The sequence below is a fragment of the Natrix helvetica genome, assembly GCF_964273705.1.
Source record: "Natrix helvetica genome assembly, chromosome: 1".
Classification (NCBI taxonomy): Eukaryota; Metazoa; Chordata; class Lepidosauria; order Squamata; family Natricidae; genus Natrix; species Natrix helvetica.
The window spans coordinates 342,593,757-342,618,786 of NC_138548.1; the positions used below are offsets into that span (position 1 = coordinate 342,593,757).

Genomic DNA, 25,030 nt, shown 5'->3' on the forward strand with positions numbered 1-25,030 from the left:
TTGGACAAAAGTTACAAGATTGTACAAAGTTTCTCTTCCCTCCAAGGGTTTATATACGTAAACGACAATTCAAAAGGTAATTTTTTTTACCTATTATGAGCAATCCACTTAGATGATATGAGCAGCCATACAAATCAAATAAATCATCATATTGTAAGCCACTGGGAGTTATTTGCTTAAGAGGAGTGACCATGTACATTTTTGAAAGATAATAAGTAAATAAACAAAAACATACATACATGGAAGAAGAGAGAAAGAGTAACATAGATTTGGATTATCTAACTTGGTTAGGTCTAGTTGTATTGACTTAGACCAATCCACAATTGCATGCAACTTCCAACCACTTCATTTGTGGTCCAAAGACCCCTAAACAGGCAAAGTTAGTTAATGTATTTTTCTTGAATTTTGGAATAGAGGGGAGAAAGGAAAAAAATAGGTGATCTAAGCCTTGCTAGGCATTGACTACTAGACTCCCTAAAATTGGAGTGATCTTGCTGTTTGGGACAGTGAGATTAACAGACGCAATATGAAAAATTTACCAAGGATCAAGACATTTAAATAAACATTCTTGCCAAATCCACAGATCTGACCTGAATTTTTTGGACATTCTCATCCACCAGTTTCCCTGGAAGGTATCTTTCAAGCAACCAGCTATATGGAAATGTAGAGTAATGGTAGATATCTAATGGGATGAATCTACAGATTAATTTACAGTACATGTTTGGCAAAGGAAATCCATTTGGTATTTTTAAAGCTGTGCTTTCTATCTTGCTAAGCTTCAGAAAGTCACTGAATGTGTTTCACCCAAGACTAATCCTTCTCATAAAGACTGGCCATTAGTCATTTTTCAAGGTAGGGTGATGGTAGGAACCATTTCAGAGAATATGACAGCAGTTCTGAAAGGAGATGAAAGATCTGTATGAATTCTGATTTTGACAAATTCTGGATTTTCCAGGTTCCTTGGAACTGCAAAATTTTAAGTAACCCACAGGACAGTAAATGACAGAAGTTTAGACGAACCCCAGGAAGGAATCTACTGAACTAAGAGTTTTGGTTTTAATACCATGTTTCCCCGAAAATAAGAGAGGGTCTTATTTTCTTTTGGCCCCCGAAATAAGCGCTTGGCCTTATTTTGGGGGAGGTCTTATTATTTTTGAGGTGAAAAAGGCGGTGAGCGTGGTCACCTCATGGCTGCTGCTATCTTGCAATATTTTCAGGGAGGCGTTATTTTTTGGGAGGGCTTATTTTAGCGCATGCGCTCAAAAGCCTTGGTATTATTATCCGGGGAGGACTTATTTTCAGGGAAACAGGGTATATAGATGGCTCAATGGGAAAAGTATGTGGTAAAAAGAGTTGAAATTTACATTATATTATTATCACTTTTTTTAAAAAATAAAATGATGGGTCGGTGGTACATGACGCCAGAGAATTTATCTAAAATGTATAAAGGCATGCCAATTGTTTGTTGAAAATGTCAACAAAATAAAAGGGCATTTTATCATGCCTAGTGGATATGTAAAAAAACAGTGGCTGCGTTTATTCATGGTATTAGACTCAAATATGATTGTATGTGGCAATTCAGCCACTGCCTTAGCATGCCATGGGAACTAGGCTGAACTATCATATCCAGTCATTCTGGATATTTGTTTGAGAACGCGATCGTGTTTTGGAAATATGGGTTTGAAATCTTAGCACTTTGTGTGAATCCAGAACAGCAGCTGCCTCTCATGTATTCAGTGTGTACAATAGCACTTTGTTTCTCTTTGAAAAGGAAGTCCATTGGCACATTTTGTAAAAGATCTAGTGGTAACTATTTTAATTACATCAACCCCACATGGCTAAAAGTTCCTTCTAAAACTTTGGATCAGTTTCTCCTTCACCTTTTTGGAGAAGTAGTTTTATGAGATCTGCCTTCTTCCTTGTTGCTTTTGTCAAGTGTTGAGCGGGCAACTCAAACACAATTCTTATTTCAACTCTCCTGCTGAAGGTCAGTTCAAACATCTTGCAAGTTATTCCTTGCTTTCCTGCATTTGGGAGTGGCAGGGAAGGGGGCGCAGAGAAAAAGACCTCTTACCAAAAGAATGGCTTCCTTATCAACTCCTGCGTCTTCGCTTTTCAATTCCAAAAAAGCTTTAATCTTCATGGAAAAAAAAATAAAGTAACAATTACTGAATTATTATTCTCTCCAGAGATTTTCATTCAAAAAGGGTGTTAAACACACACAAACTCTCTCTCTCTCTCTCTCTCTCTCTCTCTCTCTCTCTCTCTCTCTCTCTCTCTCTCTTCTCACACACACACACACAACACACACACACACAAATATGGCAACTATATACTGAACACGCAAGTCCAAACTCTGGGAAATGGTTTTCTGAAAGCACTGTAACATATTCCCCAAATTTTGAAAGCGCCCTATCCATAAAAGGCTGTCTTCCCTGAGCGTGTGCACTTTTTTCACCTCTTCATTGTAACAGAATAAGAGGGTTGGAAGGGACCTTGGCAGTCTTCTAGACCAAGCTACTCCTCAAGCAGGAAACTCTTTACCCGTGATGGGGAACAGGGAAACTGCTCTTCTGATTTCTGGTGCTGCCACATGTGCAAAGACCAGCTGCTCTTCCGGGTTCTGACACACACACATGCACGTTCTGGTTTTGGCATTCGGTGCCGAAAAGTTTTGCCAAGACTGTCCTATACCATTTCAGACAACATAGTTGTCCAACATCTTCTTAAAAACCTCCTGTGCTGGAGTACCCACATCTGAAGGCACGTTGTTCCACCGGTTAATGGTTCTAACTATCTGGAAATGTCTCCTTAGTTCAGTGTTTCTCAAATTTGGCAACTCTAAGGCATGTGGACTTCAACTCCCAGAATTCCCCAGCCAGCCCAGCTGGCTGGGGAATTCTGGGAGTTGAAGTCCACATGCCTTAGAGTTGCCAAATTTGAGAAACACTGCCTTAGTTCCAGGTGGGTTCTCTCCTTCATTGATTTCCATCCATCCATAAGCTGTGCTGATGGCTTTGCACAAGCTCTCCTAAATTCAGCTTTTCTTGGAAGCCAATTGTTCAGCCGCTTCTCAAAAGGAAATTCAGAATGTGATGCGACAAAGTGTTACTTGCTGTAACATAGGATAATAAATCTAACATAAATGAAGACAAAGGACTTGTGTGCTTGTGAAGGTAAAAAATAATAATACTGTACTTAGATATGCTTTCAATATATAATATCAGGGTTGCCAAAATCCTGACTCCTCACTGGGCAAGTCCCTGCAGTTTTCTTGGCTAGATGCAGAAGTGGTTTGCTCTTGCCATCTTCTGCAGATGCCAGAGGGATATTGGCCCAAGGTCATCCAGCTGGCTTTGGGCTTAAGGCGGGACTAGAACTCAGGTCCCCACCCCCAATGCAATAAAACAAAACAGAAAAACTGGAATGCATTGTTTTTTTCTACTAAGGAGTCACTCAGCCCATGTTTCTCGGAAATCGTTTATTTAAGTTCACCTCTTGGTAATATCAAAGGCGCCTCCATGTAGTTTTCTTGCCAACATTATGGAAGTGATTAACTACTCTATGGCTGCCTTCCAGGGTATTATTCACGTTCCAGGTGTAGCCTACAGCCCTGTTTTTTATTGGTGGTTGTCCCGTTCAAATGATATTGAATTATTTAAAACAAATCAATAAAACAAATATAGGCAGTCCTCGGTTAATGATCACACACTCAACAACCATTCAACAGGATTGAACCAGTGGCACTTACGGCAAGTCCTCAAAGAGGCTGCCATTCCAGCAGCACCCACTGTCACATGATTTGCTTACCTTACCTGCCGGCTTCCCAAAAGTACAGGTAGTCCTCGTCTTACAATTGAGCCCAACATTTATGTTGCTAAGCCAGAAATTTGTTAAGTGAGTGTTGCCCCCATTTTACGATCTTTCTTGCCACAGTTGTTAAGTGAATCACTGCAGTTGTTAAATTAGGAACATGGTTATTAAGTGAATCCAGCTCCCCCATTGACTTTGCTTGTCAGAAGGTAGCAAAAGGGGATCATATGACCCCAGGGCACTGCAACCGTCATAAATGTGAGTCAGCTGCCAAGCGTCTGAATGTAAAACATGTGACCACGGGGATGCTGCAAACGGTCATTAAGTGTGAAAAATGATCATAAATCACTTTTTTCGGTGCCGTTGTAACTTGGAACGGTCACTAAGTGAACTGTTGTTAAGTTGAGGACTACTTATAAAGTCTTTGGAAAGCCAGTTGGGAAGGTTGCAAAGTGTTCCTGTTGCTTTCTATTCCAGAGGTGCTCTCCTGCAGAATATGAGATCCCACATATCTCACACTCCAGGCACATTCCATGACTCTATTGAAAACATGCAAACTGCCTATTGCCAGCCATGGTGGCACAGTGGTTAGAGTGCAGTACTGCAGGCAACTGCTGCCGACTGCCGGCTACAGGCTGCCTGTAATTTGGCAGTTGACTCAGCCTTCCATCCTTCTGAGGTGGGTAAAATGAGGACCCAGATTGTTGGGAGCAATATGCTGACTCTGTAAACTGCTTAGAGAGGGCTGTAAAGCAGTATATAAGTCTAAGTCAGTGGTTCTCAATCTATGGGTTGGGACCCCTTTGGGGAGCCTTTCACAGGGGTCGGAAGACCATCGGAAGACACATATTTTCGATGGTCTTAGGAATCGAGACACCAATTTTATGGTTGTGGGTCACCACAACATGGGGAACTGTATTAAAGGGTCGCAGCATTAGGAAAGTTGAGAACCACTGGTCTAAGTGCTATTGCAATTACAATTGCTAAAATTATTTTTCTTTCTTTCTCCCTGAACTCATTTCAGTTCTCCTTGCAAGTCAAAAATGCAGCAAAGGAGAATTAGCAAAAAGAAAAGGCAAAATGACACATGTCCCAAAGGTGCTTTATGAAAAAGCAACTGGACTCTCTTTGTTTTGCTTGAAGATGTTTCACTTCTCACCCAAGAAGCTTCCTTAGTTCTGGCTGTCAAAACTGAGGAAGCTTCTTGGATGAGAAGCAATATGTCTTCAAGCAAAACAAAGAGAGTCCAGTTGCCTTTTCAAAAAGCACCTTTGGGACAATCATAACCTGGATGACTGAGAATCTCCATAGACGAAGTGACAGATTATGTAACTTTTCAGTTCAGCAGGCCAGTCTGTTTAGGGTTACACCTGAGAAGATCAACCGTAAAGGAGAGGAAAGAAATCCAAGCTACAACTAAGAATGAAACACTGATTGATGAGGAAGATGTACAATGTCATCCATGCATTCTCCCGAGTTGATAGTGGATACAGATAGTCCTCGACTTACAACAGTTCATTTAGTGACCGGTCAAAGTTACAACTGCGCTGAAGAAAGTGACATGAACATTTTTCACACTTATGACCATTGTAGCATCCCCATGTGTTCAAAATTCAGACGCTTGGCAACTGACTCGTACTTCTGACAGTGTGATCTTTTGTTGCGACCTTCTGACAAACAAAGTCAATGGGAAAGCCAGATCCACTTAACAACTGGGTTACTAGCTTAACAACTGCAATGATTCACTTAACAACGGTGGCAAGAAAAGTTGTAAAATAGGGGGAAAACTCACTTAACTAATGTTTTACTTAGTAACATGACTTTTGGGCTCAAATGCGGTTGTAGGTTAGCATACTACTTGTACAGGAATATGACAACTCCGCATTTTGCAGTATAAAGATAGCTTCCACCAGAGCTGCCCTCCCAAGTCCCAAGCTTAGATGTTGACAAGTTTGGGTCAGCCAGATATCCTTCTCTTTCTCTATCAAATCGATGCCTCTAAAACCAAGACAAGGCTGAGAGATAATTCAGCCTCCACTTTCTGCCCATCCTACCTCGCCGGGCGATTGTGGGGGTCCAAAGGAGGCCACAGATTCTTGGAAGGCAACATATATACGTGGCATAAATACAACTGCACCCATTCATTCATGGATAAATGAGCTTTAATCCGTTCCAATGGAAGCCACCCTTTACATTTCCATTCATTCTGGCACGCACTGCAATTCCTTTCCTTTCCCTATATACAAGTAGTTAGTCTTCCTTTCTTTTCTTTCCTTTCTTCCTTTCCTCTCCTCCATTTTTCCTTTCCCCCTTTTCCCTTCGTTTCCTTTCTCGCAATGTCTCTTCCCACGTGAAGGGCCAGAGCCTCGCCAGCCCTTCGCCCCACGCCAAATTCATCCGGTAGCCACGGCGCAGGTCGGCGCCCGCATGGGCGTGAAAGGCGTGCGAGAGAAGCGGGCGAGGGGCTCGCCTCGTTCCCGGCGTCGGCCAGCAGAGGTCTCTGCCTCTCCCCGGAGGAGGAGCCGCTTGCTAGCGGCTTTCTCCCTCCGCGCGTTGGGGGCTGCGCTTTTAACTTCAGATGCTTCCGACTCCATTGTGGTTTGCGATCCGGCTGCCGCCAGCGCCGCCGCCGCTCCTCCGAGCCGGATAGTCATTTGTCCCTTTTGCAAGGGATGCAAGAGCGGCCGTCTCGTCTTTGTCTTTCCCGGCTGCCCTGGGCTTTGGGCGGCTCGAGCGGGGGGCCCTAGAAGCCCCCGGGGACGGATCCCGCGGCTGCCCCTCGGTTCATAAGCGGGAGCTTCCAGGTAAAAAAAATGAATGGGGCGATGCCGGGAGGGGGGCGCACGAGGAAGGCAGCGGGGGGAAGGTCCGAGGGGGAGGTGGCGGCGGCGGCTCCGCTCCGCAGGATCGTCGAGGGGGCGGCGGGTTTTCCGAGAAAAAGCCTTTGCAAAAGCGGGCGGTGGGATCCTTTTCAGCCTGATCTGCCCAGTCCTCTTCGTTAGCCTCCCCCAAAGGCGGTGCAACTTTTCTTGGGGTCCAAAAATAGACGGCCTTAGAGAGGGTGGGGTTCAACCCAAGGATTCCTGCATGGGGGTGGGTGGGGGTGGATATGCCTCACTCTACCGCCTGGCCCTGGGGTGGGGGGGTGCTGTGTGGAATGATTGTCCCGGGTATCAGTTTAGGCATTTTTACCCCACCCCACCCCGAAAGGAAAATGGGATCGGTTCCCTTCCTTCTTCATTTTTTTTGTTGTTTTATTGCATTGGCTTCGATGGAGGCCTGGGCTCTCCGTTGGAAATCCTATCCCCCGCCTCCCCCGGCATTCAGATCTGTGCAGATGGGTTGTGGTTGCGGATTGGCGGGAGGGGGTGGTGGTGGGGACGGGAATGCTTTGCACACGCTCAGAGGAACTCTCCGGGTTCCAGCCCAGCTCCCATTTGAATTTTAATCGCTTGCTTTGGGATTCAGAGGTGGGGGTGTTGGGGGAGGGGGACGTGCCCTTGATGGCTAAAGGGGTTTTTGATTGTTTTAATTTTATGAATTGCTTGTCTGCATCCGCCTACGTTTTTGGACAGTCCTGTTCAGCTCTGCTAATGGGAGTAGAGGAGAAAACAATAAATGAAAGGGGGAAGGGAGGAAAACGGGAGACCTGTAAATAGCCACACTTATCCCCCCCCCCCCCAATCGTTATGCATGGCCAATTTGATTGTTCAGACCATTTTAAAAACATAATCTAAAAATTGTGGGCAAGCTTTGGAGTCCTTCAGGAGGACTCTTCCTCAGACTTGGGTGGGAATAAAATCTTCAGTTTGCTTGCTGAAATCGCAAAGCCTCTATCTGGCTGCAGCCTTGAAAATAGGGGTGTTGGAGGAAATGATAAATATAATTGGACTAGGGCCCATTTTAGTGCCATGCAGTTTGCCCCAAGGAATGCTGGGAGAGAAAGAATGAATGGCTGCTCCCTTTTAAAGAAAAATCCCAGCAAATGCACCTCCATATTGAAGTGAAATCTTAATTGGTCACTGTAGGCAAGGCCCCTGCTTACTTTTGATCTAAATTAATATCTGTTATTCTTACTGTGCAGCTTGCCTGCAAGGATTTAAGGGCATGCATTAGATTAAGAAGGGTAGTTGCAACAGTCCTGTGAGCTGGTCAGTGTTCAATCCAAGGTTATGACCTGCTAAATTTGCTTCTACCTGCAGCCAACATTTCCCTAGGCCCTCTGAATGAAAGCAGATCCTCAGAGGATGTCCATTTCTTCCAAAAAGAGATATTTATGAGGAACAGCTGCCTTTGTGGCTTCAATAATGAGGGGGGAGAAAGGTGTTTTTTTCCCCCTACCCATTCCTGTTTCCTAATTTACTGAGCATCCAGATTAAGTCAAAAGTTTACCCATTATCCTAAATTATCTTAGCTGGCCTTAAACATGATTTTTGTTGATTTTTTCCCCCCTGAATGGACCAACACAGCTTCCCATGCTTTTCATTTACAGATACAGGTAATCCTCGATTTACAACAGTTCATTTGGTGATCCAACGTGGAAAAAAAGTGAAAAAAGTGACCTATGCCTGTTTTTCACACTTAATGACCATTGCAGCAACCCCATGGTCATGTGATCTAAACTTGGATGCTTGGCAACTGCTTCATATTTATGATGGTTGCAATGTCCTGGGATCATGTGATCAATTTTTTGCTACCTTGAGAAGCAAAGTCAACCTGGAAGCCATATTAACAACTGATATTGACTTAACAACTGCAATGCTTCACTTAACAAATGTGGCAAGACAATTCATAAAATGGGGCAAAGCTCACTTAATGACTGTCTTGCTTAGCAACATAAATTTTGGATTTAATTCTGGTTGTAAGTCAAGGATTGCCTGTATAGATTTTCTCCATTAAAAAGGCTGGATCATCTCCAGATAGATAGAACCACAAGACTCATCTTCATCAAACAGTCTATGCAGGCTTAATTAAACCAGGTTTAATGGTAGAGGTGGCCTTTGAGCAGGATCCGAGAGAGGAATGAGTGTGAACTCAGCCTGGCGTATCTATTTTATATATCAAATTTGGAGGTGGCCCATCTCACTGAGTTAAGTGTAGAGGTAGGCTTCGACTTATGACCACAATTGAGCCCATTATTTCTATTGGTAAGCAAAGTGAGTTTTGCCCCGTTTTGCAAATCTTTTTTGCCACCCATGTAAAGCAAATCATTGCAGTTGTTTAATGAATGATGTGGTCATTAAGTGAATCTGGCTTTTCCCCATTGGCTTTGCTTGTTGGAACCCAGCTGGGAAGGTTACAAATAGTGATTACATGATCTTGGGATGGTACAACTGTCATAAATACATGTCAGTTGCCAAGGGAATTTTGAACATGTAATCATGGAGATGCTGCAATGATGGTAGCGTGTTTTCCCCAAAATAAGACAGGGTCTTATTTTCTTTTGACCCCTGAAATAAGCACTTGGGCTTATTTTCGGGGAGGTCTTATTATTTTTGAGGTACAGGAGGTGGCGAGTGTGGTCACCTCATGGCTGCTGCTATGTTGCAATAGATGTAGATTTTCGGGGAGGGCTTATTTTCGGGAGAGGAATTATTTTCAGGGAAACAGGGTATGTAAAAACCAATCATAAGTCACTGTTTTAATTGCTGTTGTAACTTCAGACGGTCACTAAACAAATAGTTCTAAGTCAAGGGCTATTGGTATTTTCATGTCTGTTTCACAGATTTTCTTATTTTTCTAATAGAAGAGAACATCAGTAGCTTGGGGTTGAACTCTGGCATCCTTGTCACTCTTGGAGCTTGGTGGCTTTCTTATAGATGTTTTATTACCCAACTACGTAACATCATCAGTGCTAGAAGGGAGTAGGGTTTGGTCTGTGTTTGTACAGAGTAACTTACCCTGCCAGTTTCATTTTTGCCTCTCATTTTTTCTTGCAGGGCTGGTGGTCCATTGGTGGGATAGTGAGAGTTGTAGTCCAAAATAAATGGAAGTCACAATATAACCAGATTATTGTCCTTTTGGGGAAGAAAGGTGAAGAAACTGATTTTCCTGAGGGGATTTAGATGTAGATTTAGAGTGGTGTGGTGGCTAGAGGTGGAGCTCTCGCCTCACAATCAGGAGACTGTGAGTTTGATCCTAGGTAGAGGCAAATATTTCTCTCTCTGGGCACATTGAGAATATATCTGCTGACTATAACTCCGCATTGGTGACAGGAAGGGCATCCAGCCAGTAAACACTCAGCTTTGTTCAGTTGCCCAGATTCCACTCCACAAGGGATTATGGCATCGTTAAAAGGAATTGATGATTCAAATATATATTTAGGAGTCTAGAGGAACATAATGCCTCTCTCATTCTCTTACCTAAATTTTCTTATTTTACAAGGAGGATAAGGACTGGTATAAAAGGGCGGGAGGGAGTTTGGTGTCTAGAAGGCAATTTTCATGAAAGCTTGCACTATTTCTTCCCAACATTCAGATATTTTTTCCTGTGAAGACAACCAGCTACTTCAGAAGGAAATGGCCCAGGCACATTCTGCGCAGGTAAATCTGTGACAAATGTAGACAGACAGACAGACAAAACTTTTATTTTTGTTACTGACCAATAAAAATAAAGTCAATAAAATGAACAACACAAAACTATTCCCTAACAACAACAACTATTAGCAAACATTTTGGTGCAGGTAGCAAAATTGTGCTACTTTTAGAGAAAAAAAATTATCTTGATTGTTTAACACAAGGGTCACCAACCTTTCAGACCTCAGGGACTACTACATTCATAATTTTAAACCCTGTGGACCACTAATATGAATTAGTGATGGGATGTGGTCCTTCAGGCACTTAGTTTGGCCGCCTGTTAGCAGGGAGATGGGCCCAGGGTCAACCCTAGGTTTGCTGTCTATTGCAGCTAGGAATCTCAAATACGGCTAAGAAAGAATGTTTGTCTTGTAGCCAGTCCGGGTGCTAGATCGGCCCCCTGCAAACTCTGTCTTTCGAGGAGCCCAGCTGAAGTTTTGCCCACCGCTCACTGAAGTGCCTGGCTCCCAGGGAGGGAGGGAAGGGATGGAGCTACTAAACAGGCAGCCAAGCTAAGTGCCTGAAGGACCCCATCCCATCAGCGAGCGGAAGTCATTGCTTCGGTGGGCCGGAGTTTGAGGATCCCTGATTTAGTGCAATATAAAAAATTCAATTATTTTTCTGCGGACCACCAACATTTTCTCACAGACCACCAGTTGGTGACCGCTGATTTATAATAATACAATAGTAGAGTTGGAAGGGACCTTGGAGGTCTTCTAATCCAACCCCCTTCCTAGGCAGGAAACCCTATACCGTTTCAGACAAATGGCTATCCAACATCTTCTTAAAGACTCCCAGTTTTGGGGCATTCACAACTTCTGGAGGCAAGCTGTTCCACTGATTAATTGTTCTAACTGTCAGGAAATTTCTCCTCAGTTCTAAGTTGCTTCTCTCCTTGATTAGTTTCCACCCATTGCTTCTTGTTCTACCCTCAGGTGCCTTGGAGAATAGTTTGACTCCCTCTTCTTTGATTTAATTCATAGTGCAAATAAAAGCTATCAGAGTGCCCCGGAAATTCAAATAAAGAAGGGGCAATCGAATAGTGGTGAATTTCCCTGTAGAACTTGCAGTACAAAAGAACATAGACTGTTATTTATTAAATTTGTATACCACCCATCTCACTATTAGAGTGACCCTGGGTGGCTTATAGAATGAAAGCAAACCAGTTTGATCTACTGGTTAAGGCACGAGGTTAGAAATTGGAGATCATGAGTTCAAGTCCCACCTTAGCCATGAATGCAGGCTGGGTGACTCTGGGCCAGTCACACTCTCAGCCCAACTCACCCCACAGGGTGGTGGTTGTGGGGAAAATAGGAGGAGGAAGGTGTGTTGGATGTGTTCGATGCCTTGAATTATTTGTAAAAATAAAAGGATAGTGAATGAATGAAAAAATAAATAAATTACATAATATAAAGTGGCTTATGTTTTTTGTATGGAGATCATATCAATGGGACTGCAGTAGATACAATATGGGGTTTTCCTCTATTTTTTTCCCATTAAATCAAGCTGAAGATAAGGCTCTTCTAAGTTTGGGGGTTGTGATATGATATAAATATGAGGCTGGTTTAGACATTAAGATCTGATTATTTATAATTATATTGTGAGCGGAAGCAGCAATTTCTATTTGACCTTCTATATCTAAGTGTTCTGACCTAGGCTTAATAGAATCACCTACCAGACTCCTTGTCCCACAAAAAAACCCTTTTTTATTTGGTTAATGTGAATTCCTAGCATTCACATCCAGACAAGTCCTGGCAATAAGTCTTTCAAGGTTTAATTGGAACAACAGAACTTATCAATCCTTGGATAGTTGCCAGGCCGAGAGTTTCTGGTCGCAACACTGTAAAATGAAATACCTGGCAAAAGGTCTCTGTGAGGCACAAACTCAGATAAACAAATCTTCACAATAACAAACAAATTGTCTCCTGCAAACACCGCTCCACATTTGCTCCCCTTTATTCCCTATGGGAGGGGCCATTCAACATCCACTTGTACCTTTACTATAGAGTCGACCCCTGTTCCTTAATTGTTCCCTTCTGACAGCTCTGTGCATGCGTGCATTGGGATCAGGCTCCAACTGTTCTTCTGCCTCACTGATCTCCGACTCCGAAAGTAGCTAATAAATGTCGGGCAGCCCTGGCCCCGTATCTGACTGATGCAGAGCATCCATCAGAGCCTTCCCCAGACTCCAGCACTGGCCCATGTTCCTCCCCAACCTCCTCACTGTCTGAGTCTGCCGCCAGCTCTGCTGGCAGCTGGGGGGCCACAACACTAAGATCCTTTATCTTAGTAGTGATCTAGCTTGATCTAAGATTAAAATGGCGTCACTGGAGAAACATAGATGCTCATTTTTTTAATTGCTGTTTCTCAGGAAGATTAGTAGTTGTCTTTCAATATTCTATTAGATGGTCAGTTTGCTAGGGTCGTGATGTATTTTCAACCAATAGGTGAAGATATATGGAGTGGTGTTGGGTGACTGGCTAGGGGGAAGATGACCTTCCCTTGAAGCAGCTCTAGACCTTTGCAAATGATGATATTTCCCCCCCTTTCATTTATTTAGATCCAGCAGGATCTCTTAGGCTCTGATCAAGAAAAACTCTACAGAGAAGTGATGCAAGAAAGTTATAACACCATCTTCAGAGGTGAGATGGCTTCTTATCTGTTCTTTTTGTAGTTTGTAGCACCACAAACATATAAAGTGGCTTTGTCCTGATTGCAATTGCATGCCTTAGAGCAGCGATGGCTAACCTTTTTGTCCTCATGTGCCAAAAGCGTTCGTGCGACAGCGCGTACGAGTGTCCAAACCCACAATGCAATGTGCGGCAACACCCCACTGTGTGCGCCCCACCCCCTGGGCAAGTGTGCGCAACACCCCTCTCCCCAGTGCATTTGTGAGCACACCCTGTTTTAGGCTTAGCAGGCCTCTCTGAAGCCTCCTGGGATCAAAAATGGGCCATGGGGGGGACGGGACCGGACAACACACACCCAGGGCCGTTTTGGGCCTAGCAGGCATCCTTTAAACCTACTGGGACCAAAAATGGGCCACCCCTGCGCATGCATGCGCATCTCCTGCATGCATGGTAGAGTCCCAAAAATCAGCTGGCCGGCAGGAGGCATGCGCGCATGCGCAGTGAAGCTGAGCTGAGTGACAGCTTGCATGCCCGCATAGGTTTGCCATCACGGCCTTAAAAGTTGCACATGAGACCATCAGAATTAAATTTAATTGAGGAATGTGTTTACCTCCTTAAATAATTTGACCCCCCCAAAAAACCCTTTATGAGCAAAGAGTTAGAAACAGGTAATAGTCATTGGGTAGATTCAAATATTGAGATAAATCACGTTTATTTAATAAACTATAACTGAACTGCTGTTATCATTAAACCTAAGGCACCGTATTTAGTTGCCAGGTTGGCATAAAATGCCAAGGCCAAAATAAAATACATTTTAAGAAATTATTTTGACTTGATTGTTGTGAAATCCAATTACTTTGTCTTCCTAAGAAATGTGTTTATCTGTTTGAAAAATGTACACTGAGAGCATGTGCACCAAAGACATATTCCTTGTGTGTCCAATCACACTTGGCTAATAAAAAATTCTATTCTATTCTACTTTCAGATTTAGGAACTTAATCTAAATTGATTTTTTTAGTTGCTCCCTCCATGTTATATATTTTTTAAAGTTACAAACATAAGAGCTTATGAGAGAGAATTGCCCCAGCTATGACTGAATTGCTTTGATGAATAAGTAAACATTTATAATGCTTATGTATTTTTTTTTTAATCTCATTGTTTTAAATTGGTTAAATCCAAGCAGTTTAATCTTAATGGCATCCATATAGCTAATGCTGAATTTGTGTACAACATTTGCACATATCTTAGCAGAAGTCAGTGGGATGTCTTTTTCAGTAATACATGTAGGGCTACATACAGGTAGCCCTTGACATATGACTATAATGCAGCCTGGTCATAGATTTGACAGTCATGAAACAAGTCACCCATGTGACTGCCTTGATTTTACAACCTTTTTGTGGTGGTTGTTAAGTAAACTAATTGATTGCTATGGCCAGTTTTGCCAAAAGCCAGAAGTAAACGCCAGTTTTCAATAAAAAATGTCATAAAACGCAGTCACATGACTGTAAGAGGCTGCAAAATGACTGATTGCCAAGTGCCCAAAATCTGGTAATATGGCCCTGATTCTTAGCTGTTGCAATTTTGGAACTGGGTTGTAAGTACCCCCAGAGAAGTCCGTGGTATCTTCAAACAATTGCTAAGCTATTTGTCATAAACCGAGGACCGCCTGTAGTATTTGGATTAGTTAACATTTCTATGTAATAATAAATAATCTTGCAGAACAATTGGTTTCCTAAAATGATCTGCGTTTATTGATAAAGCAATATTGTATGATGACACAATTAAAATGATACCAAGATACACATGAGATCTACCACCTTGGATTCTACTGAAATTGAAAAAAAGAATTCAATTAAGAATAATTGAAATTTATTTGATGAAAGCAGCAAAAAAAAGCATGATAATGTAGTTTCAGGACTGTAAGTCATTAAAAAGACTGCTAGTATTTTAAAGCATACAACTATGGATACCATTTTGAGTTCATCTTAGATTAATTTAAAAGATTCTTGGCAAATCATGCAGTGTGCTACTGTATATACCAACATTTTTGAATTATCAGCAGTTAAATACCGTATTTTTTGGAGTATAACCTTTCCCCCCCCCAAAAAGAGGGTAAAAATCTGGGTGCATCTTATACACTGAATACAGCATTGTTGGCTTCCCGAAACGCTGCCTCACACATCCCATTTTTTACAAAAATGGACGTGCAGAGAGTTTGGGAGGTCTATAGAGTGCTCCTGGGGGCTGGGGGGGGGCAAAAGCGAATGAAAAAGGGCCCATTTTTCACAAAAATGGGGGTGTTTTTGCCCTCCCAAGCCCCCAGGAGCCACTCTACAGGCCTCCCAAGCCCTCTGCACACCCCGTTTTTCGCCTCCCGAATCCCCCACATATTGTGTTTTTGCCTTTCCCAGCCTCCAGGAGCACTTTGCGGCCTCCCTAACTCTGTATGCCCCATTTTTCACAATAATCAGGGCATGCAGAGGGTTTGGGAAGCCTGCAGAGTGCTCCTGGGGGCCGGGGAGGGCAAAAACGTTTTTAAAAATTTTACCTCTTCAAAATCTTGGTGCGTCTTATACTCCGGTGTGTCTTATAGTTCGAAAAATATGGTAAATTGTAGCCAAGTTAGTTGTATAATTGCCTGGAATGTATAATGCAGTGAATACAGATAAAACTTAACAATTTGTGTAGTGATTAAAGTAACTTATGACCATTTTTCACACTAATGACTATCGCAGCATCCCCATGGTCACATGATCAAAATTCAGATGCTTGGCAACCGGCATGTATTTATAGCAGTTGCGCTGTCCGGAGTCATGTGATCACCTTTGGTGACCTTCTGACAAGCAAAGTCAACGAGGAAGGCAGATTCACAATAACAACCATGTTACTAACTTAACAACTGCAGTGATTCACTTAACAACTTTGGAACAAAGGTTGTAAAATGGGGTAAAACTCAATTAAATGTCTTAGCTCAGCCACAAATTTTGGGCTCAATTGTGGCCGTAAGGCGAGAACTACCTATATTGGGGGTGGGGGTGGGGAATTGGCATTCCAATATAATGAAGGTCCTTCTGTCCATTGATTGGTGAAGTTTTGAGAATATGCAATTATTTGCATATAAGAAAATAATAGAAAGGGAAGATTTACATTCTTAAACTTGTTTTTCTGGGTAGCAACATTTATTGGAGTCTTTCTTTTTGATGTACCATATTTTTCAGAGTATAAGACACTCCAAAGTATAAGACGCACTTAGCTTTTGGGGAGGAAAACAAGAAAAAAAAATCTGCCTCTGCCTCCCAGCTATTTGCCTCCTTGCAGCAAACAGCCTGTTTCAGTTTCAGCACAACTTGATTAGCACAAGCAGCTGATTGTCGGTCGGCTGTTTCAGGCTGCAGGGATTGACATAGCCTATTGCAGCCTCCGCGCGCTCCATTTTCGGCCTCCGCATCCTGTTTTCATCCCCATTTTCGGCCTGTTCTGGGCAGCAGAAATCAGAATGGGTAGAAAAGGGGGCGCGTGGAGGGTGAAAATGCGGGCACAGAGGCCGAAAATGGGGTGCGTGGGGGCGGCAATAGGCAATGACAATCCCTGCAGCCTGAAACAGCTGATGGTTGGGAGGCCAATCCAACCAACTATCAGCTGCTTGTGCAAATCAGGCTGTGCTGAAGCTGAAACAGGCTGTTTGCTGCAAGGAGGCAAATTGCTGGGAGGCAAAGGGTGGTGGCCAGCGGGTGGGCGTGGCTACATTCAATGTATAAGACGCACCCAAATTTTCACCCTCTTTTAGGGGGGGGGGAGTGTGTCTTATACTCCAAAAAACATGGCATATACACCTGCACGAATGTACAGTATATCTTTCAGGATTTGTCTTCTTCCATGTTGGCCAGAGAGAAATAGAAGCATTTGCCCCAAGTCCTAGAAAAGCTACCATGGATTGGTAGGAGACTGAAAGCCAGTGCATTGTGGGAAGTGCAGGGACCTGGTTTGGGATGATGTGGGAGAGCCAGGTTCAAGTTTTTATTTTTCCATGGAGGTTCACTGACGTAGTGACACTTTCTCAAGCTAGGATTGTTGTAAAGATGAAAATGAGGTGCTGTGCTGTGTATATTGCCTTGAATTCTTTAGAGGCGGAGAAAAGGTGAGGGGCAAAGCAAAGGTAAAAGTTTTCCTATCAGTCACCTCCGTTTCCTGACTGAGGGAGCCTGCGTTGTCTGAAGACATTTTCCGTTGTCATGTGGCCAGCATGGCTATATGCCAAAGGCACACAAAGTGGTACCTATTTATCTACTCACATTTGCATGCTTTTGAACTGCTATATGGGCTGGAGCAAGGAACGGGAGCTCACCCCATTGCATGAAAGCCCCTGTTTGTTTATAACTTTTCTGCAGCAGAATATATACTTTGCTCACCTGCTTCTTTGCTCTCTCTCTCTCTCTTTCTCTCTCTTCCAGCTTCTCCTCTTCAGCTTCAAAAATCTGAACTCCTGGCACATCTGAAACGAGGACAAGAAGGTCTTCAGAGCTCCAGCAATGGTGCTGATCAAAAGCTGGTTAAAGAAGCCCTGAAAAAATGGCCAGAAGCAGGAAACTGGTGGAATTCCTACCGGAGTCCCGTGAGCGTGCCCACTTCAGATTCATCGAGTTCAGGTCAGGTGGTCTCTAAATCTTGGCATCCTCTTGGGGGGTCACCTTTATAGCTTCAGACATATTCTGTCCTCAGAAATGGCTTCACCTATAGATCGGTCTATTCATCTACAGACGCGGTGGCTCAGTGGCTAAGATGCTGAGCTTGTTGATCGGAAAAGTGGGCAGTTTGGTGGTTCGAATCCCTAGCGCCATGTAATGGAGTGAGCTCCCATTACTTGTCCCAGCTTCTGCCAACCTAGCAGTTTGAAAGCATATATACATGCAAGTAGAAAAATAGGGACCACCTTTGGTGGGAAGGTAACAGTGTTCCCTGCGCCTTCAGCGTTTAGTCATGCCGGCCACATGACCACGGAGACGTCTTCGGACAGCGCTGGCTCTTCACCTTTGAAATGGAGATGAGCACCGACCCCTGGAGTCAGGAACGACTAGCATATTAGTGCGAGGGGAACCTTTACCTTTATAGATCCCTACCTAGAACAGGAAGGTGGCGACAGATACTGCAGAAAGGTGGGTCCTTGACTTCCGACCACAATTGAACTGAAAATTTCCATTGTTAAGCAAGACAGTTAAGAGTTTTGCCCCCTTTTACGACCTTTCTCGCCACCGTTGTTACATGAATCACTGCCGTTGTTAGGTTAATAATGTTATTAAGTGAATCTGGCTTTCCCATTGACTTTGCTTGTCAGGAAATCACAAAACGAACATTGGGAAATCCTGCAATGGTCATGAATGTGAAAAGTGGTCATAAGTCACTTTTTAATGCTGTGGTTACTTTGAATGATCACTGAATGAATGGTTGTAAGTCGAGGATATTTGTACAGTGGTTAAGGTAGTGGCCTAGAAACTAGTTCAGGGGTGTCCAAACTTGGGAACTTTAAGACTTGTGGACTTCAACTCCCAGAATTCCCCAGCCAGCTGGCTGGGGAATTCTGGGAGTTGAAGTCCACAAGTCTTAAAGTTCCCAAGTTTGGACACCCCTGAACTAGGAGATGGTAAGTTCTGGTCATGCCTTAGCCATGAAAAATGGCTAAGTGACTTTGGGGCAGTCACACTCCCCTCAGCCCAACCCACCTCACAGGGTTGTTTTGGGTAAAAGAGGAAGAGGAAAGAATGTTAGATATATTCGCTGCCTTGAATTATTTATAAAAATAATAAAGACTGGATAAAAATGTAATAAATATTACTTAACTTTAGGAACTAACATCCAGTTCATTTGTTTTCTCTTTTGGTTTTTGGAAACTAGACATCTTTTAAATCAATTTAAAACTCAGCATTAGCTTTGATATGGCTGAATTACCTGTGTGGCTGTTATAAGACAAGAAAAATTCTTATAGCACGAATCTTAATTTTGTCTAGCTCAGGGGTGTCAAACTCAATTTCATTGAGGGACGCATCAGGGTTGGGTTGAACCTTGGGGGAGCCGGGGGGGGCATGGCCAGCTCGACGTTACTCATGTCGGGGCATGCCTATAGTGGCCCGAGCACTCTGCCAGCGAAAAGAGACTCCTGGACTCCATTTTCGGCTGTGACTGCCTCCTGCAACCCTCTGCCAGTGAAAATGGACCTCGGGAGGGCCGCAGCTCCCATTTTCTCTGGCAGAGGCACTGCGGGCCGGTCCTTCACTGTTTCCACAGTGGCCCTGTGGGCCAGATCCGTCCCCTGGGTCTTGTGTTTGATACCCCTGGTCTAGCTGGCTCGGTTTTTTTCTAAATTCAGAGCCTGGTTTCATTTTATAATCTGCAGTGTGCCCCAATCCATGGTTTTGGTGGTGTGGTGAAATCTGCAGAATGGGTTGTGGTAGTGCTTGAAGTTAAGAGGCTGGTTAGCTTGGTATCCCTGCAGGGACGGAAGAAAGGAGGAATCCCTTATTTGGTTGTTCCCAAGAGCATGCAGGTAGCCTGACGAGATCCTTCTACAGGTAGTTCTTAACTTACAGCACTGTGTTTAGTGACCATTCAGAGTTACAACAGCACTGAAAAAAGTAACTTACGACCTTTTTTTCACACAACCGTTGCAGCATCCCCATGGTCCCGTGATCAAAATTCGGACGTTTGGCAACTGGCATGTACTTATGACTGTTGCGGTGTCTCAGAGGCGCGTGACCACCTTTTGTGACAAGCGAAGTCAATGGGGAAGCCAAATTCACTTTACAACCGTGTTATTAACTTAAAAGACTGCAGCGATTGCTTTACAACTGTGGCAAGAAAGGTGGCAAAGGGAGGCAAAACTCATTTAACGACAGAGATTTTGGGCCCGATTGTGGTTGCAAACTGAGGATTATCTGTAAAAAGGGAAGTAGCAGTAAAAGAATTGATCAGCTTGCCATGTCGTTCTGGTTCCTTGCACTTGGCATTAATCTCGTCAGACTAACTGCACTCTCTTGGGAACAGCCAGATAAGGCCTTCAAAGCTTTTGCAAGGATGGGGAAAGTATCAGGTCTCTGTCGCTTCCTCCCCTGCAGGGATTCCGATAGCATTAGTACTTACTGTATTTTTCGGAGTATAAGACGCACCTTTTTTCCTCAAAAAAGAGGCTGAAAATCTGGGTGTGTCTTATACACCGAATACAGCATTTTTTGCCTCCCGAGGCCCCGCCGCCTTTACCAAAATGGCCGTGCATATCCTTATGGAGGCTTTCAGAGAGCTCCTGGGGGCTGGGGAGGGCAGAAATGAGCAAAAAACGGGCCGTTTTTGCCCCCAGCCCCCAGGAACACTCTACAAGCCTCCCAAAGCTCTGCATGCCCCCCCCCCCTTTTTTTTTTTTTTTGTAAAAAGCGAGGCGTGCAGAGGGTTTGGGAGGCCTGCAGAGTGCAAAAACTTTTTTTTTTTAAAAAAATTACCTCTTCAAAATCATCATCGTATACTCCTGTGCATCTTATAGTCTGAAAAATACGGTAATTCCACTCTTCACCCTAAATGGAGATTAGATGGCATCTCTACTGCCTGTCTGGAAACCTCCTTTTCTGTTTTTTCTCCCAGCAGATGATGACGTTGCCAGCGAGAAGGAAGAGGAGGAGAGCGTTCCGTGGGAGAACCAGCGGACTACGAAACCTCGTGCTGCTTTGCTAGGCCAATGGGAGAGTGTCCCGCGGCAGGGAAAAGCTTGCAAGATCCAGCACGGCCGCCTCCAGGACTCTCGCCCCAGAGTTAACCGTGCTGATGGGAAAAAGAAAGGCCTTGCTGGCGGCAGCAATAGCCGGCAAGGAACGGATACCGAAGAGAGCCCCAACGAATGCACCGTATGTGGGAAAAACTTTGGCAGGAGATCATCCCTCATCAGGCATTTCAAAGTCCACAGTGGAGACAAACCTTTTAGATGCTCCATCTGCGGCAAGTGCTTCCTCGCGAAAACCAGCCTGGTTTTACACAAGGAGAGTATGCATAAAAAACGACCCCGTTCGGGAAAGAAATGCTGGGAATGTCGTGAGTGTGGGCAGATCTTTGCCACGAAAGCTTTTCTGACGGAGCATCAGCAGATGCACGACAGTGAAAAGAAGTATCCGTGCCCTGCCTGCGAGGAAAGCTTCGCGGAAAGCAGGCACCTTGTCAAGCATCTTATGGCCACTCACTCTGGGGACCATGTCTTCCAGTGCCCCGTCTGTGGAAAAGGCTTTATGAAGGAGAAGGATCTTGTGAAGCACCAAGTAAAGAACCACGGCGAGAGCCACTGGATCCCCAGTCTGGACAGCGAAAACAGCTGCAAGGAAAAAACGCCCCCGATCAAACACAAGGGGCCTTATCTGAGCCCCGAAATTCTGCCCGGTGCGGCGTACGAAGGAAGAAACGGTGGGGTGGAACGTCCCCTTACCTGCGGCCACTGTGGGAAGTCTTACAAGCAAGAGAAGGCTTTCCTTAATCACCAGAGTGTGTGCGTGAGGCCGCGACCGAGCGGCAAAGAAAAAGTCCTCAAGGAAGACGGCCCGCTCACTAAAAACCAGATCACCCACGTGGAAATGAAAGATAACACTTGCTTCGACTGTGGGAAACCCGTGTGCAAAAGTTCGCTGCTGGCCTCTCAGCCTACAGCAGACCAGGAAAAGAAGCTTCAGGTGTGCCCCGAATGTGGGGAAAGCTTTGGAGACAGCCACGGTTTTGAGAACCACTTGAAAACCCACCAAAAGTCACCCTCTTCTCAAAACGTCTCTGCTTGGGAGGGCCTTGGGGGGGAAACACTGCCTGTGGCCTTGCCGGAGAAGAAAAGCCGCTACCAGTGCCGAGGCTGCAGGCGAGACTACTCGACTCATTATAATCTCAGGAGGCACCAACGGATCCACCTGGAATGCCGGTACAGGAGGAACAGCCGCAAGGGGAAGGACTCCGCCTACAGCTGGTTCTTCCTGGACTTCCCGAAAGCCCGTAGCAGAGAGCAGACCCTTCAGCACAAGTGCACCTTCTGCGGGAAAGCCTTCAAAACGAAAAGCACCCTCGGTCGACACCACCAAATCCACATCAAAGGCAAGCCTTACAAGTGCACCATTTGCGGGAAAGCGTTCGTCTACCGCTACACCCTCGCCCACCATCAGGAGATCCACCTGGAAGACCAGCTCTACCAGCACAAGTGCTCCTTCTGCACGAAGGCCTTCAGGACCCCGTCGGCCCTCCGCCGGCATCAGCAGCTGCACAAGGAAGGCAAGCCCTACATCTGCAACATCTGTGGGAAAGCTTTCGCCTACCGGTACAACCTCACCCACCATCGGGAAATCCACGTAGAAGGGCAGATCTATAAGTGTTCTTTCTGCTGGAAGGCCTTCCGAACCAGTTACTCTCTCAGCAGGCACAAGCGCATCCACACCGAGACCAGGTCCTACCAGTGCCCTACTTGCAGGAAAGCCTTTGGAACGAAATACTCCCTTTGGAGGCATCAGGAGATGCATGTGAAAGAGGAGCCAGATAGCTTGCTTGGCGGGAATGAGGCCGGGGACAACTTAGTCAAAGATCAAGCTAGCGGTAGCGATGACGGCGCAGACAAACAGCTTGCCCATCCAGTCCACTCTCCAGGCCAGGGAGTCCATAAGGAACGGAAACCCCCGGAAGGCTCTGAGAACACGAGCAGCTCGCTCCTCCCCGATCATCAAAGCACGCGTGTAGAGGAAAATGCTATTAAACCATCGGACAGTCACACTTTCAGGAGTGTTGGAGTGGGGGTTAAAGGTCAAGACAGGCCTATAAAAGGAGAGCCCCAGCCGTGGACCAACGGCCCAGTGTACACAGGACAGGGAATCCAAATGGCGGAAGATCTCCCAGGGTCCTCTGAAAATGGGGACATCTCCTTAAGCCCTGTGGGAAACCGTGCCGTTAAAGAGCCCGCTGATTGGTGCTTCTTAGGTAAATTGCCCGGTGTTGGCCAACAAGGAATGGTCTCGCAGGAAAAAAAATATAGCTGCGCTAATTGTGGGAAGTCCTTTAGAGATAAATATTCCCTTACAAGACACGAGAAAGTCCACATCCCCGAGAGGCCTTATCCGTGTCCAAAGTGTGAGAAGAGTTTCCGCAGTACTAAAGACCTGGAGAAGCATCAGGCGACCCATTCGGATCGGAGGCCCCATCAGTGTGGTGAATGCGGGAAATACTTGAAGACGAAGTATACGCTCGATAAGCATCAGAAGACCCACAAAGGGGAAAAGCCATTCTGCTGCTCTTATTGTGGTCGAAGGGTGACCACAAGCACAATTCTTCGGCACCACCAGAGAACCCACACCGGGGAGAGGCCGTATAAATGTGCCGTGTGCGATAAAAGCTACATCAGCAAGTGGTCCCTTAAAAAACATTTGGAGTTGCATTACAAAACAAGTCCACCAAACGACCTTCAGGAAGCATCTCAGCTTGACCAGAAAAGTTAAGGCAACTTTTGACACTTGTGGGTGAAGAAACGGGACAACGTTCTAATCCATAAGGTTCGGAGGTCTTTTGGAACTGGTCTGGGTTGAAACATCCGCCTTTAAAATTCCCAGGTTCTTTCTTATACCCAGTGACTAGCTACCTCAGAAAATAGATTTTTGAATGTACTTTACCTTTCTAATCTCAAATCGTTCAGATAACTTTGCTCCAAAAATGAACACCCACGTCATATGAAGAGCCTGTAATAAAAAGGCTCTGTTTGTTTTGAATGAGCGGAACTGACAGAGAACTTGGATGCTGGAAAAAAAACAATAAGAACATTGATGACGTTACAGTTTGGAGTGATAAGTGATGGCGAGCTGTCTTTCATTTCCTAACATTGTTTTCACATTGTAAAAAGCCAATTTTGTGTTAAAAATAATTCCTCTTCTGCAGCGTACGTATATAAAGGGGGGGAAAAGACACAGGGCAAATATTTTAAGAAGTGTGGGTGAGAAGGTTATATAGTCTTGTTTTTCATAATGAAAATACTACTGGTTTGTGCAGTGAATGAAAAACATGCTTTTCCAATGCACTTTGCATTGCCAAGAAGACATTCAAGGGTCAAATATATTCTAAATCTTGCCAATGTTAGGAATTCGCATTTTGGGATCTGTAATAAATAATACAAAACAGTTTTCTGTACGTTTTAGGACATGTTTTAAATTGAAAGCCATTGTTTTGCCATTGGCAAAAGTAATTCAGAAGTTCATTGACACTCTCTCTGTCTTGCCTCCTAGTACCACTGCCATGTTACACTGTGTATAGGGAAGACGGAATCTCTTATTGGAGCTGCAAGGACGATTCGGGCCTTGTCTTAAACAGGGGATATGCCCTCTTGGTTGCAAGTAGAAATTTTACAGACAAAACATGAAAACTTAACTTTCTCAGTCAATGTCCCAACCATTATCAGTTATGCTTGCTTGAGATAATAGGAGCTGTGAAGGTTCTGGAGCCACAAGAAGTGGAAAATCAGTGTTATTCCAAATACCAAAATGCAAAATCAGAATTCTCTTATTATTATTTTTTAATAATGTGGAAATTCCCAGTGGTAACGGTGAATAATAAATGCTGAAGTATAAAGTCAGAAGAAAAGTTGGGTTTTTTTAAAAAAAAAACATGTAAGAACCCTAAAATAATTGATTGTATGAAGTCTGTTTTAAACTAAAACTTTTGTCAGTCGGGAATCTTGCATGGACATTATATGACTAGCTGTTTTATTGGGAGAATTGCAATTTGCTACAGGTTATCGAGTAAAGCGTGAGTTGCATCGTTTCCAGTGTCAGTTCATTATAAAATGCTTGTTTTCTGCACCCATTTTATGGATTTTGTTTCGGGTGATATGGATAATTAGAGTCAATAGGCTGGGTTTCATTGAAGTGTTACCATATTTATTCACATCAGCAGAATCTTTTCCATATGCTGTCACTCAACAGAGCTGAAGAAAAAAAAACGCCTGTGATTTGTTTTCACTGGCAATCCAGCGGCAGC

The 25,030-nt window shown here is 44.3% G+C and overlaps 1 protein-coding gene across 1 annotated transcript; it reads left to right on the top strand.

Moving 5' to 3' along the window:
* Positions 1–6,377: 6,377 nt before the first annotated feature.
* LOC309386105 (uncharacterized protein) lies at positions 6,378–24,814 on the top strand. Its single transcript, XM_081941122.1, has 5 exons — positions 6,378–6,617; positions 10,291–10,355; positions 12,949–13,030; positions 17,470–17,664; positions 20,645–24,814. Exons 2-5 carry the CDS (start codon positions 10,332–10,334, stop codon positions 23,500–23,502), a joined length of 3,159 nt encoding a protein of 1,052 aa, XP_081797248.1. The 5' UTR covers positions 6,378–6,617; positions 10,291–10,331; the 3' UTR covers positions 23,503–24,814.
* Positions 24,815–25,030: the final 216 nt, after the last annotated feature.

Bases quoted from the DNA above. Each gene is read 5' to 3' on its own strand.
- LOC309386105 (XM_081941122.1), top strand. From the start codon at position 10,332: ATGGCCCAGGCACATTCTGCGCAG. The intron at 10,356-12,948 runs GTAAATCTGTGA...TCATTTATTTAG, and splicing joins CCCAGGCACATTCTGCGCAG to ATCCAGCAGGATCTCTTAGG. The intron at 17,665-20,644 runs GTCAGGTGGTCT...TTCTCCCAGCAG, and splicing joins TTCAGATTCATCGAGTTCAG to ATGATGACGTTGCCAGCGAG.